Genomic DNA, 19,858 nt, shown 5'->3' on the forward strand with positions numbered 1-19,858 from the left:
CTAAATTCTGGAGCAACGATAACCATACTTCATTATAATAATTGCTGTCATTTCAGGACAGACTCTGCAGCAGCTACGGATCAATCACTTTGCAAAGGAGAAGCAAAGGGAAGCAATGTAGATTGTGAAAGTTTTCTAATCAAACTTTGCAGCCCTAATATTCTTACCATTATCAGAATTAGCAGCCAGAAATTTCCAAGCAACCCTCTTGAACTGGTGAATAGTGGCGTCATCTGGAATTTTGAGTCCGGCTGTGTGCAGTTTCACATACTGCACGCTTTTCGGTAAATCCTGTATGAAAAGGGAACATAAATGATCACAGAGCAGTTCCTTAAAGGAGTTGTACTAAAATGGAGTTTTATCACCTATCCACAGGACATGTGACAAGGTCTAAATGCTGGGTGTCTCACTGCCGAGACCCCTAACCGATCCCGAGAATGGCGGTCCTGTGTCCCTTAACGGCAGGCCCACAGTGATGAGAAATTTAAATGGAGCGGCAGACGCCGTTCAATTTAATCTCCTAACTGGGTGCAGTGAGGAGGAAAGGGGGGGACACACATACCCCATTCCTGGGATCCTGTGGAAAGCTGATTAATACTGATTTTGGTACAACCCTGTAAAGTGTTCCACTGATAGAGATATAGTTCCTCTTGCCTTGGTGGTGTAGTAACGTTCAGTGTTTGTCAAGTCTACGATAAGTCCCAGCTCTTCATTTTGGGAGCGGATTGCGGAAATTAAATCTTTAGGGGTGAACTTCTGGTTCTGAGTTACACGCTGATTAGTGACCTGTAAGGAAGACACATGGCATTTAGAACTGCTCTCCTCACAGCGTGAAAGGGCACAAACTAAAATTCAACATTATATGGTAAAAGGCATCATGTGGAAAATTAGGATGTTTCAGCTAAAACATTACTTGATTTACCCTCAACATACACATTCAGACCCTACGAAAGTGGAAGGGGTGAATGCTTGTTATATGACTCACTTTCCATCAGACACCAAGAGTGTGTCATAGCAACCCATACACAATATGCTGACCGCGAGATAGCGGTCGGCTCAACAAAAGGGGGCAGGAAAAAAGGTGCTGCCAGAGGCGTCCGACAGCAGATAAAGTACATGTTTTGCTGCAGCGGCTACTTAAATCTGAAGCTTTATCCAGGTCTGTGCAGTGTTCCCACACTATGTTTGCCATTACCTTATACCTTACAATTTAAAGCGATTTTCCAGTCCTGGACAAACATAAGATGGCCGCACCGCTTCTCTGACTACCTGATGCATACTAATATGTATCAGTAGTCTAAGTCACTACACGCTGCTCTGACTGGCCAATCAAACTGGTGTAGTGTCTTAAGCCCCATTTACACTCAACGACATCGCTCAAGATTAATTCAAACGATGGCTTTTGAGCGATAATCGTTGCGTGTAAATGCTTCCATCTTTCACTCTTCGGCTGAAAGATGATTTTTAGGTGAGCATAAAATCCATTGTTCAGCCGGAGAGATAGCAGGGACCGCACACTGTGTTCTTCACTGGAACAGCTGATTACATTGTATTCCGCTGAAAACCCTTGCAAAGATAATGCAGCTGAGTGCAAACTCCAGACCACATGCTGGGGTTTGCAAACAGCTGTTGGAGGCTCATTTACATGCCAATGAAGCTGATAAAGTGCTAATGGGCATTAGTGCCCATTAGTACTTTATGCAAAATAATCGCTAGAACTGTCAATCTTTCAATCATTTGAAAGATTGTCTTTGTGTGTAAATGAGCCTTTAGACTAATAAAGCATATTAATGCACAGTGTGCAGAAGGTAGTCCGAGAAGCGGTGCGGCCATCTATGTTTGTCCAAGACCGTAGGGTCACTTTAACAGTTACCAAAGGAACAAACTACTGTATTTCAATGAACATGCCACCTACTGTGCATTGATAATTTAGTTATTCTTACCCCTTTCAGTGGTACTTTGAATGCAATAAACCGTGACCCGGGCACCCGCTGCCCAACCGCTGTCAAAGAGCGCCATCTGTATTAAAAAAAAAAAAAAAAAAAGGGAATTTAGCATTACAGCAACATACTGCTTGTACTTTCTCTGATTGTGTAGCACAAAATACATTGCCCTGCCAAACTAAATAGAAAGTCTCATCTAATACAAGGTTGAAACTGATGACTGTGGAACACCCTACACCCTCTGAGGTGCGCAGTGACTGAACATTTCCAGACATATCTAAAACCAGGTCTTCAAAACAAGGCTACATCTAGTTGGCTTAATGTAGGATACGCCATTCTCACAAATCAAGCCTTCCAAGAAACCACTAATGTCCTTCTAGAACTGCACAGTGAATGTCTACGCAATAGAAGCTACATAAACCTAATGGGTTACATGCACAGGTTGAGTCCATTGGACCGGAGGTAGAGCAGGGGATTTTTAGACCTATGTGTTCTACATGTGTTGTTCTATGATCGAGATTGTATGCCCATTTACACGCAACGATTATCGCCTAAAATTCGTTCAAACGATCGCAGATGAGCAATAATCGTTGCTTGTCAACACGCATATCGTGCACTTTTCATCTGAACAATGATTTTAGGGTGAGCCTAAAATCCATCGTTCAGCCGCAGAGAGATAAAGTATCTCTCAACAGACCGCACTCTGTGTTCTCAGCAGGAGTCAGGAGATCACATTGTATTCTGCCGGCAGCTCGTGCGAGAACAATGCTGCTGTGTGCAGAGGCCACCCCAAACAGCTCCCAGAAGCCCCTTTACACGCAAATGAAGATGATAAAGTGTTAATGAACATTAGTGTCCATTATCACTTTATGCAAAATGATTGCTAAAAACTTTCACTGGTTTGAAAGATTGTCTTTGCGTGCAAAAGGGCCTTAAGGCTGTAGTCTGTGCGGGTGTGTGTGTGTGGGGGGGAAATAAATAAATCAGACAACCAAACTCTGCACCGATCATTAGAACAGGGGTCCGGGATTCCCGAATGAATGGAGCAGTGGCTACATGTGCACACTACCACACCTTTCATTGCAATGGGAATTCTAGAGAAGGTTTAACACTTGTATTATGCTATCTCTGGCAGCCAGCGATTGTATACCAAGCCCTTATCATGTGGATTTTTTTTTCTTATGGGACTACCCCTTTAAGCCAGTAAAAATAAGCAAAGCTTTTCAGAAAATGAAGACCCCCATCTACTCTTCCTTGCAACAATCTACTGTTCCTAGCAAAAGGTAAAACTGAGCGGCAAAACTGGAAGCACATTATGGGCAGAGACTACCATGCACAACCTAAACAGTCACTTGACTCTGAAGCAGTGGAAACATATAATGTTACCCTAAATATAGTCTAGGTCTCTTTAAATTTATGAACCTCTGCTACCACCATTCCCTTCCTCAAAACAGGTACGGAGCCATCGTCAACAATTCCTACTGGAGAAGGCTAACGGTCAGCTTCCTATAACATACTTATGTGCGAAGAGGAAACATTGTGAAGGACACATCTACGGATACTACCAACCACAACACAAGCTCTATTGTGTATTGTCATGGACCGGGGCAATCAGAAATTACATTCTGCATGTTGAAAGTTACTGGGCAACATTCTTGCAAAAAACTGAAGAAACTCAGTCTCCAACTCAAGTCATTATGTTTATTAGGTGCTGGAAATACATTGTTCTAACTAAAGTTGGTTACAATATGAATAGTTCTGGGAATTTCCAATCTTTGGGGTCTTTCGGCTTTTCTTCACTGGTATGTCCATGATATTTGTAAATATTCTTACAACTTGATGTGGTCATCCGCTTCGGCTTCTCCCCTTCAACTTATCTCCAATGAGCCAATTTTTAAAGTGAACTAGATCTTCTCAAAAATATCCAAAAATAAGACATAGTTCTGGTGTGATCGAGGAGCTACACGTTTACTTTCTTTGATGTCCGCTATAGTCCGAAAGATCTTTACCGACAACACAGTTCAAAGATATAGATCATTTTCTTTACACCCATGCCTATAAGTGCAGAACTCTGATCTCAGCTCATCAGTTGGTCAGCTCTTCACCGGCCAGCGGTCACCCTGCAGCACCTGTGGTTAGATCATAAATTTTGATGAGCTGGAATCTCTCTTCAATACAAGTTCTCACATATATTGACCCGCAGACTAGGGTTGATAAATGAATGCAGAATTTAGCAAGTCACTTGATATCAGGGTTGATAGGGGGAATTTGTTTTTTTTTGTAATATACTGACTAAATATAAAGCACCTAGGCAGACCCCTTCACGTGTTTTTTCACTGAGGAGGGGCTTCTTTCTGGCCACTCTACGATCAAGCCCAGATTGGTGGAGGCTGCAGTGATGGTTGACCTTCTGGAAGTTTCTCCCATCTGCACACAGCATATGCAGAGCTCAGCTAATGACCATTGGGTTTTTCGTCAGCTCTCTTACTATGGTCCTTCTCCTCCAATTACTTAGTTTGTTGGCTTGGCCAGTCTTCGTTGTTCCAGACTTTCCTCTTAAGAGTTATGGAGGTTGCTGGGCTCTTGGGAACCTTCAGTGCAGCAGAAACTATTTTGTAGCCTTCTCCAGATCTGTGCCTCTACAGAACCCTGTCCCTGAACTCTACAGGTAGTTCTTTCCTCCTCATGGCTTGGCTCTGATCTGCATTGTGAGCAATGAGACCTTATATAGACAAGGTGCGTCTTTTAAAGTTATGTCCAATGAACTGAATTTACCCCAGGTGACTCAAATCAAGGTTTAAAACCTCTCCAAGATGATCAAGAGAAACTGAAGGTCCCAGAGCTAAATTTCAAGTGTCATATCAGAGGGTGTGAATACTTAGGTCAATGCAAAATGTTTTTTTTTGTTTTTTAAAGATTTCCAACACTCTGTTAATTATGAGGCACTGAAAGGCTGAAGACATTCCAAATGCATTGTACATCCCCAGGAATACGAGTGTTAAACAATGAAGTTCTTCTATCTCTGACATTTGGCATTTTGCTGGTAAAGCTCCGACTGAAATAGTTTAAAGCTTGCCGTCAACCATTAGGGCATCCATAGTGAATGTAATGTTTCCATGCTATCCTGCTCTTGAAATCCCCTCTTCTTGCAGTATTACCAGTAGTAGCAAAGATGAATCATATGAGATCATTACATCTCTTTATTGGCCCCTTTTAGTGTTTTTGAGTTTTTCTTTTTCCAATCACGGCACACACAAAAGGTATGACATTTTTCCACCATTGTTATAGGACTTCAAAAAACACATTTCAAAATACAAAAAAGTGCCCCCAAACTGCTTGAAAAACACAGTTTTCAGAAGTGTTTTAATAAAATGTAAAAACTTCATGGAATTCCAAGCAGAAAGATGCAATGTAACGATGGGTGCCGTATGACTCCTCTCTAAGGAGCTAGAACACAGTCACCTGCTTACTCGGTTATGTTACACCTTGTTAAATAATTCTTTGTACATAAGTTGAGTAACTCTGCAAATATTGTTACCGTTTTTACGTTTCTCGTTAACTTAAAAAAAAAACAAATTGCAAGGTAATATTTGTTAGATACATGATTGAAAGGGGTTGGAGAAGGTTCTATCAGGACACATTCAGCAAAGACTTGACGTTTCTGGGACTACGACAATCCAATTAGGTGGTACAGCAGTACCTACTTCAATTGGGACAGCGGTGAGGGTTCATGAGAAGGTACCAACCAATCATTCATTTTTGGGCGTAGTTTTTCATAAAAGAACTCTGAAATGGTTGTAATCACTTAACAACCCCGTTTTCTAACACAAAGGCATCTCCATTGCGGGAGAACATTTTACTGGATGCAGAACTTGGAGAATCTCTAATATACAGGGAGCCCGAGGGGAGGACCCGGTTTCGATAGCTCTAACAGAACATAAGTAATGCTGTCACAACTTCTCTTCTTATAGTCACCACCTTATGTGGTAAAATAATCCTTTTATAAGAGACAAATGGACAGGGGCTATCTTCATATCGCAACCCTTTTTTACTCTCAAAGAGTAGAAGTAGGTGCTAATCCTATCATTTTTTTAGTAAATTAAACCTAATCGCTCTATAAAATTAAAAGTTTTGGTTTTAAAAAAGACTTTACAGAATTATAAAAGCAGTATAAAAAAAAAAAAAAACCCCGCTGTGGACGCCCTGCAGCTCCCCGATTTTCCTGGTCTCTGTTGACAGCAGGAGTCAGGTGACCACCGTATGCCAGTCAGAGGCCACAGAGTCACCACCCACTCTTCTAGCATCAGCACTCACATTGTGAGCGCCAGGAGTTATGAAACGTGAGACTGCAGTGTCTGATTGGCAGGCAGCGGTCACCTGACTTATGTCAGAGGCGTTGAAAAGAGCAGGATTTCAGTGCTGGATCACCGGGGCTATTGTTTTTAGTGATTTGGCTCTAAATTTAATAAGTGAATTTCTAATGGACAACCCCTTTATGGCTGGCATCTAACATGGTGGTCTTAGTAAGTTCCCCCCAAATACAGGAGCCGTCAGTCGATAATCCGGGCCGGTAGAGGCCAGCACTGCTCCGGAGTCCCGCGCCCTTCTGAGTCAAACTTCAAAGTATATTTATTCTGAAATGCCACAGCGTTTCAGAATACAACACACATTGGCGCAGTGTGCCTACCTGTCCCGCGTTCATGCTGCCATCGGTTTGGGCAGCATGAATATGCTGACAGGTCCTCTTTAAATTGACCCATTAACAGGTTTTTGGAGAGTCGGAGGAAACTGGAGTAGCGAGAGCACACAAACAAGTGGGAAACATACAAACTCCATGCAGATGTAAACGCTTGGTCAGATTTGGACCCAGAACCCCAGCGGTACAAGGCAACAGTGACTTCTGTGCTTCACATGTAGAATGCAAATATTGACTAAACCAGATATGCCAGGAGAGGTAAAAGATCCTCTTTAGAGGGTACACCGCCATTGCTTGCTGTAAGGTTTTACTTTGCAATATAACCGAATCCTTCTAATTCCTTTTTGAGCTTATCCCCCTCTGCAATTTTCAGAAAACCTCCAGCGGGAGACAGAACTGCAAGCCTTGTTTCCTGGGCATCCATACAAAGTAGACCATCTCAGTGCAGATGCGGTGATACTTTAAGGTACTTTACAGTAGAAGCTTGCTTTTCAGTTCCAGTAGGCATCTTTCGGAGAGCTAAAGTGGATAATAAACTGTGTGGCACAAGTAAACCTGACCAAAGCCCAACATGGAGGTCTCTGTACCTGCATCTTAACTCTCCACTGATGAGACCGTCTGACATTTATAGAGGTTCACTTTTTAGAAGTCTGAAGTAATTCAAGAGAATATTGGGCATCGTATCAAAACTGCCCTCGTTGGCCACTGCAACCACCGTAAGGCCTTAGCAGAGCAGTCAATACTCATGTGCCGAAAGTCATGGGATAGCAGTATGAATGGTACACCCACTCCTGTATAAGTTATGAGGTGTTATCGTGTCAGTAAGGTTAACAATGGCAAGGGGACATAAAGTTCGAACAAAACTTGATAGTGGGCGCCAGACGGATGGGACACTCCTTTTCTGACATTAGGCGGGCATTTAACATTCCTCAATGCAGTGTTGTGTGTGCTGGGAATACATCCTTGATGGCAGAAGCAACCCACAGTGGTCCCCCATGAGTGCATAGTGATCGCGAACTTCAGCGTCTGGCTAGAATTGTCCATGCGACTAAACGAGCGACTCCAGCAGAAATCACATCGAAATTCAATGTAGGAGGACCCACTTGCATATCCCGCAGGTCAGTGCAGCGTTCTTTAGCTTCCATGGGATATAGATGACCCGCCAGAGTGCCTCTGTTAACACCACAATAAACACAACACAGTGCCCCACCTGGGCTTGTCAGCCCGCTAACTGGACCCTAAAGGACTGGCAGCATGCAGCGTGGTCCGAGTAGTCATGGTACCAATTGTTCTAGAATGATGGTAGGGTTTTTGTGTGGCGTAGACCCCATGAAGCCACGGGTGGCGATTCCATACTGGTGTGGGGTGTGTTCTCATGGCATGGGTCCACCTAAACATCATTGAACGGTGCCTGCTGAGTTTCACTGCTTGATAACCATTTGCAGCCCTTCAGGGACTTCATGTACCCCCACAATGATGGGATATTCAAGCTGGATACTGTCCCAAGTCTAGAATCGGTTCACCTGACATGAGCCCAATCGAGTAGTTATGGGATGTGGTGGAGAGGCCGATTCACATAGAGCTGTGGGTGGCTACCCAGATGGGATCTCTCAACATTTCTGCAGTTGTCTTCCATTTACTTGTGGAATCAATGGCATGGTGAGTACCTGCACAATATTCATTTCTATCCAATGACTTTTGGCATGTTAGTATATAGAGTACCATTTATGCAGTATGTTCTGCCAGCATGCTATAGAGCAGGAGGAGCTGAACAGATAAACAGGGTTGTGTTATCCTTTAATTCCTACTCTAAGCATAGGAGTCCAGTGGGTAGTCTCATCTATGCCTGTATGCAATTTATAAAGAGAATGCTGTCAATCACCGACTAGGACCACCCACTGGACTTCGAAGCATAGAACATGCAAGTGTTTAAATGAGTAAAGGATAAGTTAGGGTATATGCATACGGACGTTTAAAAAGTGGTGCCTGAAATTCTCAGGCAGTGCTATGATGGAAGGCATGTCGGCGTACTGTGCTATGTGTGGTACATCGCCCATTGGTACATGTTATATTTGACTACGAATAGGACACATTGCACTATTTGTCCCAAGGTAAACGCCATGTGAATACATCCATTCAAATAAATGGGGCCATCCTAGTTGGTTTTTGAACTGAAAATCGTACAGAAAAAAAAAAAAATCTGTTCAGCTACTTCTGCTCTAGAACGCGTTGCCTACAGATCACACCCTGTATTCAGTATTACAGGCTCCCAGTAACGATATGAAAGCCACATATTGATTGGTCGCTATCAGCGTTAAGTTCCATTAACATCACAGTTTTTGTTCATGTTCAGCATACACCCCAGAAAAGCTCCCAACAAAGATTAAAACCTGAGCATAAGGGTCCATTAGACAGATGAAGGCCAAAAGAGGGTCCTTTCTCTGCCATCTGACCAGGAAATGAAAGTATATTGAATTGAGAGAAAAAAAAAAGAATAAAATTTACAATTTTTTTTAATATGGGGCCAAATGAGTGGTGGATACCACCATATGGCATCCGTAAAACTCACAAGTCCTGAGCTTTTCATAACGCATCTGTTAAAGAAGAACAGCCCAGATAAAGTCAGCAAGGATTACTGCATGCCTTTGCAGCTGTGGTCCTGCTGACTATCCCCATACTTCCCCTCCCTTTGGCCAGACGAGTTCCTAGATTGGGCTCTTGCTGAGGCCAATGTGTCAACTGGGTGATCCCCACTGCTCACTCAACACCGGATGAAGTCCAACTACCAACAGAGTCCAAAGTCACCTATGAGAGTGACCAGTGGGGACCAACCAGTTGAGACATTAAATGGCACTAGGAGTCGGATCTAAGAGGAGCTTAGATCCGTGTAAAGGAAGTGGCTGGAGTCACTTGAGCTGCTGAGGTATAAAGCTAATCCTTCCGATTTCAAGGTTAGCTTTTCCGGTTCGTTTAAGGGGTAGCGAAGAAGAACAAAACCGAACACAATAAGGTTTTGAAGGATTTTATTACCAAAAACTACAGATTTTTCACATTGTTTGCTCTGAAGTAGATTTCAGTGATGAAACAAGGTTAGTTATGCAACCGGCACTCATCACTTGATTGTTTCATAACCACTTCAATACACGAGCTCTGATTTTTCGGTGGCGATAGCAACTTTGTATGCACTTTTCTTCTAAACTGTTCCTATACGGCAACGCATACCACATAAATCTACGCCAAAAGGACACTTCAGGCGTACGACAGGTCAATAGGTACCTATAGCTACCCAAAGTATGTGTTAGAAGTACTCCCTAGTATACATGCCACATTTAAAGCCAAAGCATGATGTGAACACAGCCATACGCGGCTTGCGCTGTCCAGGGGTTCTGTCATAAATACTGGGGAAAAATAAAGATAGCGCAGCATGCCGCTACTTCTTCCGGTAAAACCCCCACTGGCTGGAATTCATTGTAGTCAATGGGTTCTGTCAGGTGCCGCCAATTTCCATCATTTTGACAGATCAGGCGGCCTTTTTATTTTCGTCATTCTACTCGATAACAGGTCAGAAACACTGTTTTCTCCTTAGGGAGAGTACCTAGACGGTGAGGGAGGAGACTCAAAAGGCCATGCACGCTCCTCTGGGTAATATGCAAATAAGGGAGATTGAGGTATTATTCCATCTTCCTTATTTGAATACTCCATAACAGAAAAATGGGAGATGTGAATACAGAGCAACGTTGCTAATACAGACCGTGTTTCCATTTTGTAATATTCAGAAACAAATATAGAAAAGAAAAAAAAAAGTCTTGCACACCAAACAATTTCTTAACTTAATAAATATCAGCACGTTTCCCACACTAGAGCTTTTGCCTCATTTTACAAAAAAAATAATTTTTTTTTAAATGCCATTTTGTGATTGGACACTGCTGTCCCTTGTCTCACGCTGTCAGTGCAGCCTGCACTATATAGGGGTGCGCTCCCTGCAGGCCTAGCTTGTGGTCGGTCATATAACCCTCCTACAGAGCGGGTCTACACCTTTTTATGCATTCATTTTCAGCATGTGTGCGGTTCGTTTGTACTTCGTCTCCCTATCATTCGCAGGTGGATTTGTGGTAATTTATGCTATGGCACTTTGCTTTGATGTAGATTTTTTTTTTGTGCGTCACTGGTTTGTATTTTTCTATTTCGAGGATGTATCCACGTTCAAACTTGCACTCTGTTCACATCTGTGTTGCAGCCTCCATAGCAGATCTGGTCAAAAATATCAGACAAAGCAGTAAAATGCTGGGCAGCAGGACAGAAACCTGACGGATCCCACTGCTCAATGGGGGAGGTCAGACGCTCTTCGACTCCATGATATGGCACTTCTATGATTTTCATTGATCAGCTCCTACAATGGTGCCAAACTATGAAAACTTAAGGATGTGAACAGAGCCAAACCCCAATACTGGATGACCAACGGGGTGGGTTCTTCTTATTGGGAAGAGCCCAGTGTAATGCATGTTGTGTATTGTTGCCATCATTAACAGTCTTGGGCACAATGGTTTTCCTACAGAGCTCAGTCCTTTTTCTTCAGATACACAAGCTTTGGGCATAAGTACGCAACCCTCTAATACCTTGTGACATTCTGGTTTGCTCACACCAAATTCCTAAATTTTGTCGTTCGGTATGTCTGAAAGGAACCTACTGCAATTCACATCCCAATCTCACATTAGAGGGTCTCTAGTGAGCATGGTGCCCATGAGTGTGTGAGAAAGTGTGGCATCAAAGGAGTCTACAATTGGGGCAAGGGTGGAAATCCTGATGTAATTGAACAATTCTGTTACTGTGTATACGAAAAAAACACCCGTATCTTCACCCGATTGTATAGCACACTGGAGGTCTCCTCTGTGTATTGTAATCATTTCCATGCAATGCAGCCTCCTGTCTGATACTTATCAGGCAGAATCTTCATGCTGCTTTCAGATTAATCCCATGATGCATTAGCACAGCATTACATGATCAGCTACAGCCTATACCAGCTCTGCAACACTGCCATTACATAAGCATACACTACAGACCAAAGGCTTAGTCAGGAGGATGAGCTATGATCTCCTCTATTATAGTATAACAGGAGCTGTGTGAGCATCAGTAATTGTAAGAGTAAGTATCTGTGTCCCCCTCTAGCCAGTTTCTATGGTACATTCCATGTAATGGCATCACACAGACTGAGAAACTGACTAGAAACTGAACACACAAACCCAAGTAAATCTGCAGGACTTTTCACATTGGCATTTTACTTGCTTTTTAGCTGTTCCATCTTGGAATATCTATAGAGACTATTGATAAGAAGCAAAGACCAAGAGCTTTTGAATTCAAGGAAAATTGATAGCTCAAGATCTTTTATGATTATTAGGGAAATCATTTGGCTAAACGAGTTTCTCTAGATGGCTACTAGTTCATCAGGAGCCTAATGAGGTTGGACCACCATCAGGGCTTAATATCAATAGTTCCATTATTTCAAATGGATGTCTGACTTGAATCTATCTTCTCTTTAACAGTGCCACGCCTGGATCTGAACGTGGTTACTCTATGGGGATTTGACTGACCAGACGGTTATCCATCTATCACTATTTGATCTTGTTTAAAAATTGCACTTGATCTTTGACCTTTATTTAGGGACCAGGTTCTGAGTTGAGGAATTTATTCTAGTATAAATCTTATGAAGCATCTAGACTTTGACCATTAGTTTTTGTTGAGGTACCTTTTGGTTTTTGCAACCAGCAGGACAGGATCCTACAAATCATCCATTGAGCTATCAGAATTAGCTTGAGGTTAAGGCTGGGTTCACACGGGGCGGATTCCCGATGGAAACCCCGCGGTCTGGCCGCAGCGAAAAACCGCGAGACTTCTGCCGGGAGAACTGCTGCTTCAAAACCTGCAACGGTTTTGAAGCGGCCCGGCCGCTCGCTCTTCCGCTGCGGCTGACGCTCCCACAGAGGAGAGCGCGGCCGCAGCAGAAGAAAAAAACAAAAAAACATGCTGCGGTCGGCAAAACCGCACCGCAGCGGCAGCTTCTGCCGGCCTAGCCGCAGCGGATTTGCCGTCCCGTGTGGACAAGATTTCTGAGAAATCTCGTCCACATGGCTGGCTAATCCCGGAATTAGCGGCCGCATGCGAGTTTGCCGCGGCGAAATTCCGCACAGAATTTCCGCTGCAAATCCGCCCCGTGTGGACCCAGCCTAAGGTAGCCATCTTTCCAAATATCAAGAGTGTGATTGGCTGAGGTGTCTAGTAGGTACAATTATACATGTGTCCTGTTCGTTGCGTAGTCCTGATATTTTAATATATCAATAAAGTTGGTTTTCAGGGAGTTTTCTGCGAACTGCTGTGCCCTTCATTAATCCTCATATATGCATGCCCTGCATCTCTGCGATTGAACAACGAACACAAAGTCTTTCACCCGTCGTTCAGTTTGTGCATACAACAAACTGATCGACGTATCGTTCTGTGTAAAACAGGCAGTCATTGGCTTATGAACAACTGCCCGCTTACTGGGGATGGAGGCGGCCGGAACGATCCATCTCTATTCACTACCGCACCTCCATTCAGTCAGCAATGCTCATCCCTCTGTAAAAGCGCTGGGACGGCCTGTCTGGCATCTGTTACCTGACAGATCATCCTGTGTAAAAGCTCCAATATTGTTTTGCTTTAACCCCTTAAGGACCAGGCTGTTTTGTACCTCAAGGACCAGACACTTTAGGGATTTTACCCATGCGGTGGTTTTACTGCCCTATATTGTTTCCTTTAGCTACCAAAATTATTTTTTGCTGCGTTTTTCCGTGACATATAGGGCGATTTTTAAAAATTTCTTTTTCACTGACTTTTTCCCCCAGTTTTTTAGTTTTATTGGGGGTAAAAAGCTAAAGGGAATTTTTAATATTTATAGGGATTTTTTTATGTAGTATATCTATGCTGAAATAAAGGAAGGGAACGGGTTCCTCTTTGTTTCAGACGTTTTGATAAATTATATGTATGGTTTTGGTTAACAAAAGAACGTGTGCGCGAATATAAAATTATTTGGTATCATAGTATTCGTAATACACAATAAAATGCACACTATCAAATTTGTAAAATAAAGAAAAAACTAAAAAAAAAACACCACAGCCAAAATGCTTATTTTGTCTCTCAAAAACAAACCCAATAAACGCAAATAAAAAGAAAAAAAAAAAAAAAGCTGTATGTACCGCAGTATGGTACCATTAAAAACTACAGCTTGTCATGCAAAAAACAAACCCTCACAGAGCTCCGCAGAAAGAAAGATGGAGAATAAAAATTCTTGAACTTTGGATGCGGCGATGCAAAAAAAATAATTTCCCCCAAAAAAGAGGTTTTATTGTGGAAAAACCTTAAAAAATTATTTTGGTTAACTGTACCAACCCACAGAGAAGGGGTGAAGGGTGGGGGGGGGGGGGGGGGGGGGAGTATGCTCTATGATTAACGCTCTACAACACTAAAACACAGTGGCAGAATTGGTGTTGTACCAATGAAAACTACAGTTCGCCACCCAAAACAAGCCCTAACATGGCCATGTTGATGGAAAAAAAAAATAAAAAGCAGTGCTATGGCTTTTGAAGGATGGAAATGACTCCCATCCCTAAAAAAACAAATCACATCCTTATGGACAAAATAGGCCATATTATTAATGGCTTCAGGTTAAAAAAAAAAAAAAAAAAAAAAAAAAGCCAAGTGTTATTGCTAGGGAAAAAAAAAATAAAAACTCATCCAAGCATACACAAGAATACAAATTAATATCTGTCGCTGTGATTCATGGACACGAGGGCTGCATATAGATACGAGGGGTGTCTGAGAAGTGAATGCAGGGCATAAAAGTTTATGCATCAGGGTTTGTCTCACAGTCATTTCTACTAATGCTCCAGAGATCAAGTGACGGCTCTCGGATCCTACATTATTTCATACATCCGCATTACATGTTGTGACTTCATCAAGCAGGAAAGATAATCCACGAGAAAGGGATGATATGCCACATCCAAGAGTCAACATCTCACGGCGCATTGCTTAATGAAACCTCTCCTCGTGTTCGCAGCGTCTGTCACCACTCTTCTGGTTTTATGAAAGCTTTGAGTTTCCGCACTCTTCAGGTACGGAGATCACCAAATCACATCTCACACAAACTATGGGCCGAGACAATATCTCCATCGGAACCAGTCAACTACATTTACCTCCACTTCTAGGGGACATCTACAATGAGATTCCCTCAGTACAAACAGCAACATTACCCAAACTCAATCAGTGCTACTTAACCAAAACCACCAAAACCAACACTGCTAGTAGAATCACTGGACCGCTAGTATACACCCTGTGTGCACAGCAAACCCCACAGATAGAGGTTGTCCAGGATTAGGAAAACATGGCTGCTCTCTCCGTAGGTTGTGTGTGGCACTGCAGCTCAGCTCCACTGAAGTGAATGGGAGCTGAGCTGCAATACCACTTACACCCCTATGGACAAGGGTGGCGCTGTATTTGGAAGAAAGCAGCCATGCTTTTCTAACCCTCGACAACCTTTTTCATTTTCTCGAAGTGACTGTGGAAATGAAAACAAAGGCCATCTACGCTGCCTGCTACAGTCCGCTTCGGACCACACAAGTCATCTGCTTCAATCATGAACATGAAAACTTACCTAATACCATTTCCACGTATGATTTACATACCTTAACTTGTCAACATTCAGTAAGCAACATACAGTTGGTATCCGCTTCTTCCCCGATACGTATCGCTATACTGCAAGTGTCTGCAATCACCAGACACTTACACATAGCTCAACTTATGGGGAAATCACTGGATCAGGTTAAAATCCTTAAAATTTGACACAGTCTACACGGTTACACATGGATCTGCAGCGCATCAGTAATCAAGAGTTTAGTTACATACTAACCAGTAAATTAATCTAGGCACAGGTGAGGCGGTAATTTGGCTGATATGACCAATAATTCATATTTGTACGGATATCTGTGGTGAGCTATCAGATTATTGGATATGCTATAGAAAGTAATAGACAATATAACCAAAGTGCGGGGGGATCGAAGATCTTGTATGGAGTCTGTCGGCATCACGCTATAGAGCCGGAGGAGCTGAGCATGTTGTATATAGTTTTATGGGAAAGACTCCGTATTACCACATGAGTGATGCTGGGAGTGAAAAAAAACCAAAAACCTGCCCTATGTTTTCGCGTTCCTCGGAATGCATCACCTATTGTTTTCAATGAAACCTTTCAGGCTGGATTCAGACGGGACGCAAATCCAGCGGCTTGACCGCACCGAAAAACCGCAAGATTTCCGTAGCTTCAAGACCTACGGCATTTCGCCACGGGTTTTGGAGCGGTTTGGCCGCCGACATTCCACTGCAGTTTTCTCTCCGCATAGAGAGGCCGCAGCAGGAAAAAAAAAAAAAAATTGACATGATGTGGCTGTCAATTTCGCGCCGCATCTCTGGTGCCACCCGGCTTTGCCGCGACAGATTGTCCGCCCCATGTGGACGAGATTTTTGCAAAATCTCATCCACATGGCTGGCTGATCCCAGGATTAGGAGCCGCGGGAGAAATTAGGTGGGATTGGAGATGGCGATTTGGGAAGGGTGTTCCCCTCCCACTGTATGTATGTGGCTGGTGTCACCTGCAGATCCGCAGGCAGATTTATGCTTTCGAATGGGCAAGATTCCCAATGTAGACCCACTTTAAAGGAATTGTGTGGATTCAAATACATTTTAACTAGATAGGCAGGGGTTAAAATAAAAAAAATAAAGCCCACTCACCTGTCATTGCCCCCCCCCACCCCAGGGCAAAGCTAGCTGGCTCTACTGCCCCACTCTCCACAGCCAGAAGTCAGGTGACTGCTGCAGCCAATCAGAGCCTGCAGAATCACCTCCCAGAACTCCTGGCATCATGTTGCCTGAGGATGGAAGCACCGATGCCCCGAGTTCAGAATGTGACCGACTGGTCACAGAGGTCACCTGACTTCTGGCATTAGGGGACGGGGCAGGAAAGACGGTTAGCGGTGCCCCGGTGGGGTGAAGACAGGCGAGAATGCTTTGCCCAAGCGGTAAAGAGTTTTCACTTGAAACCACACAACCCACTTAATAAGCGTCCGGTCACCATTTTCAAGTCTGCAGTGGAAAGATCTGGAATCCCATCCAAATGAGTGCGACGCAGCATCCACAGTCTGGACATATTCTCAGGCCAGATGCACATCAGCGTATTTGGGCACACGATATGCAGCGAACAGAACCTACTGCTTTTGATGGGGTCGTTCATAAGCGAATATTTTGCGTACGTAATTCAGTCATGCTTAAAAACAGGCAGGTTTTATTTCTGCACAGGTAATTAGAACACATGGAACTTATTACATGAATCTGCTGTTTAAAGGGCTTAAACTGCGGTTGCTTGTTTTTTCGTGCGTGCACAAAAAGTCCAGTATAAGACGCAGTTGGAAGCCCAAATACCAACTGCTGAAGTGCAAAACCGCAGCGCAAACACGCATACGCTCGTGTAAATGTGGCCTAAGGGCTTCTTCAGACGACCGCATATCAGACGGGTATTCATGCCGGCCCTCTCTGCAGGGCAAGAAGGCTGGAAGAGCCGGGATCAGTGCTCTGAGCTCCCGCCCCCTCTCCACTATTTGCAATGAGAGGACGGGACCGTGGCGGGGCCAAGTTCCAGGATTTAGCTCCACCCCGTCCCGCCTCACCTCATTGCAAATCGTGCAGAGAGGCGGAGAGCAGGTGGAGAGGAGGCAGAGAAGGGGGTGGGAGCTCCTGGCTCTTCCAGCCTCCTCCCCCTGCAGAGAGGGATGCCGTATATCGGCTGGCGTGAATACGCGGCCGATATACGGTCGTCTGAATAAGCTCTAAGGGCTCATGTCCACGGGCAAAATGTGATTTAAAATCCGCAGCGGATCTCCCGCGCGCGGATCCGCACCCCATAGGGATGCATTGACCACCCGCGGGGTAGATAAATACCCGCGGATCGTCAATAAAAGGCATTTAAAAAAAAATGGAGCATGAAAAAATCTGGACCATGCTCCATTTTCATGCGGGTCTCCCGCGGGGACGGCTCCCGCGGGCTTCTATTGAAGCCTATGGAAGCCGTCCGGATCCGCGGGAGACCAAAAATAGGAATTTAAAAGAATTACTCACCCGGAGCGGACCGGGAAGGTCTTCTCTTCCTCACGGCCGCATCTTCCTTGCTTCGGCTCGGCGGATGTGCCCGGCGCATGCGCGCGGCACGTCGACGACGTGCCGCCGGCATAAGGAATTCATCCGCCGGCCGAAAGAGAAGATCCGGCCGCGAGGAAGAGCAGAGCTTCGCCGCCCGCTACGGATAGGTAAATGCTTTTAAATTCTTATTTTCAGCCCTCATGTCCGCGGGGCAGGAGGGACCCGCTGCAGATTCTACATGTAGAATCTGCAGCGGATCTGATTTTCCCCGTGGACATGAGGCCTAAGGGTGTATTTACATGGGGGAGCAATATTCATTGCAATGCTAAGTGGTTAAAAAAAAAAAAATCCGCTGTGTGTCCTATTTTTTAACGTCCAGTGGAACGCGTTTTTAACGGGACAGCCAAACATATCGCAATGTGGTTTCCCATTGAAATCAACAGGAAATACTTGCCGATCCTCCGACGCGCGTTAAACAAGCGCCAGAAGATGGTAACATCCCGCTCACCCGTGTGAACGTGGCCTTTGGGTATTATTCACGCGACATTTCAGTGTTGGAAATTCGCTACTGGAACCGCTCGAAATCCGCTGCGTGATTAACGGCCACGTTCAGAATCCGCACGCAGCGCTACCCATTTAAAAAGCCCAAAGACGTAGCGGATCCGAGGGGAAATCCGCCTAACCGGGAAAAAAACGTACTGAAAAAAAAACAGCGACAGAAATCCAACTGCAAGTTTTTAAGTGGAATTCACGTTAAAAAAAATTACTGCGGTTACGATTCCGCACGGAGTCCCTTTTGCGCAGATTATCAGCGTTATCGCTTATGGTCCATACCAGCCAAATCACCAGCGCAGCACACGGCCGCCATACTACCGCGGGCAAGCTTATACTTACCTCCACGCTCAGATACCTACCTTGCGGGGACAGAAGCTGCCCCAGACAACCCTACACTGCAGTCTGTGCTGAGACTTGTAGTTCTACACATTACATAACAAATGGCCCTCACAGCATCTAGCAGATCAATGTGTAACGCCATGGCGGACTGGCCATACTCACCTATCCGGGATGCTGTTCTTCTTCACCATGGCAACAACAGGCTGCGCTTGTGGGGGCCTCAACCTCCCCGAGCCGCTTTATATCGGGTGCGAGAATGGACGACGGTTATGTCCTGCCAACGCGCATAAACCAGCCGAGGTGTTCCCTAACGACAAGAGCTGAGCTATCACTGTGAGGTGGCGGTCTCCTCCGACAAATACACCGAACACAACGGTCCTGAGCGGAAGCACTAGACGCGACTAACGGAGAGAACTGACCGGCCGCCAGCTGCTCGCGGAAGACGGAGAACTAGGCCTTCCGGTGACGTCAGCGCTTCGGGGGGAGACGCCAGTATCAACGGCGCATGCGTACGAAGGTCGTACGTGTTTAGCGTAAGAGAAGATTAGAGCGCTATGCGTAATGTAGTACGGCTATTGGCGCCAGGCGCTGTCGGTGTACGTGAATCACAGCAGAGGCGCAGTGACACTGAATAGCTGTTTCTCTGTAGCACAAAAAGAGCGGGAAATGTGTCCGATCTCGTGCTCATAAAAGACTGGAGTAGTTGTTGCCCATAGCAACCAATCAGATTCCACCTTTCATATTTCAAAGGCCCTTTGGTAAATGGAAGCAAAGATCTGATTGGCTGTTTTTTTTGGAAGCGCGGCGATAATCCGCACGCGGGGCATGCAGTGAACGCCTTCCATAGGATAAATATGGAAAGCGCAGCCCAATGTACACGGGCAGAAAATCGCTTGCGATTTTCGCTCTCGTCAAAAAATTGCGTCAGGCAGCTATTTGCCACGATTCTCCACGATGAACTTATTATTAGATAGGTTCATCGCGGAAAATCGCGATGACAAAGTGCTCCCTGGCGGCAGCTCCCACAACAGAAATCCGCGGCAGTATATCGCACCACCCATAGACAGGCGGCCTTAATTTACTTGATGGGCCTAAAAAGACTTCATTGCATTGA

General features: G+C 44.6%; 1 protein-coding gene across 1 annotated transcript in view; it reads right to left on the minus strand.

Moving 5' to 3' along the window:
- The window catches only part of LOC136626180 (uncharacterized), a 31,035-nt gene extending 11,829 nt beyond the window's left edge, over nucleotides 1–19,206 (minus strand). The window contains exons 1-4 of the mRNA XM_066601005.1: nucleotides 18,907–19,206; nucleotides 1,944–2,019; nucleotides 655–786; nucleotides 168–291 (exon numbers count right to left, since the gene is read on the minus strand). Of these exons, the coding sequence (XP_066457102.1) occupies nucleotides 168–291; nucleotides 655–786; nucleotides 1,944–2,019; nucleotides 18,907–18,935 (361 nt within the window). The 5' untranslated portion in view covers nucleotides 18,936–19,206. The remainder of the gene's footprint in view (nucleotides 1–167; nucleotides 292–654; nucleotides 787–1,943; nucleotides 2,020–18,906) is intronic.
- Nucleotides 19,207–19,858: the final 652 nt, after the last annotated feature.

The sequence above is a fragment of the Eleutherodactylus coqui genome, chromosome 4 (assembly GCF_035609145.1).
Source record: "Eleutherodactylus coqui strain aEleCoq1 chromosome 4, aEleCoq1.hap1, whole genome shotgun sequence".
NCBI classification, from domain to species: domain Eukaryota; kingdom Metazoa; phylum Chordata; class Amphibia; order Anura; family Eleutherodactylidae; genus Eleutherodactylus; species Eleutherodactylus coqui.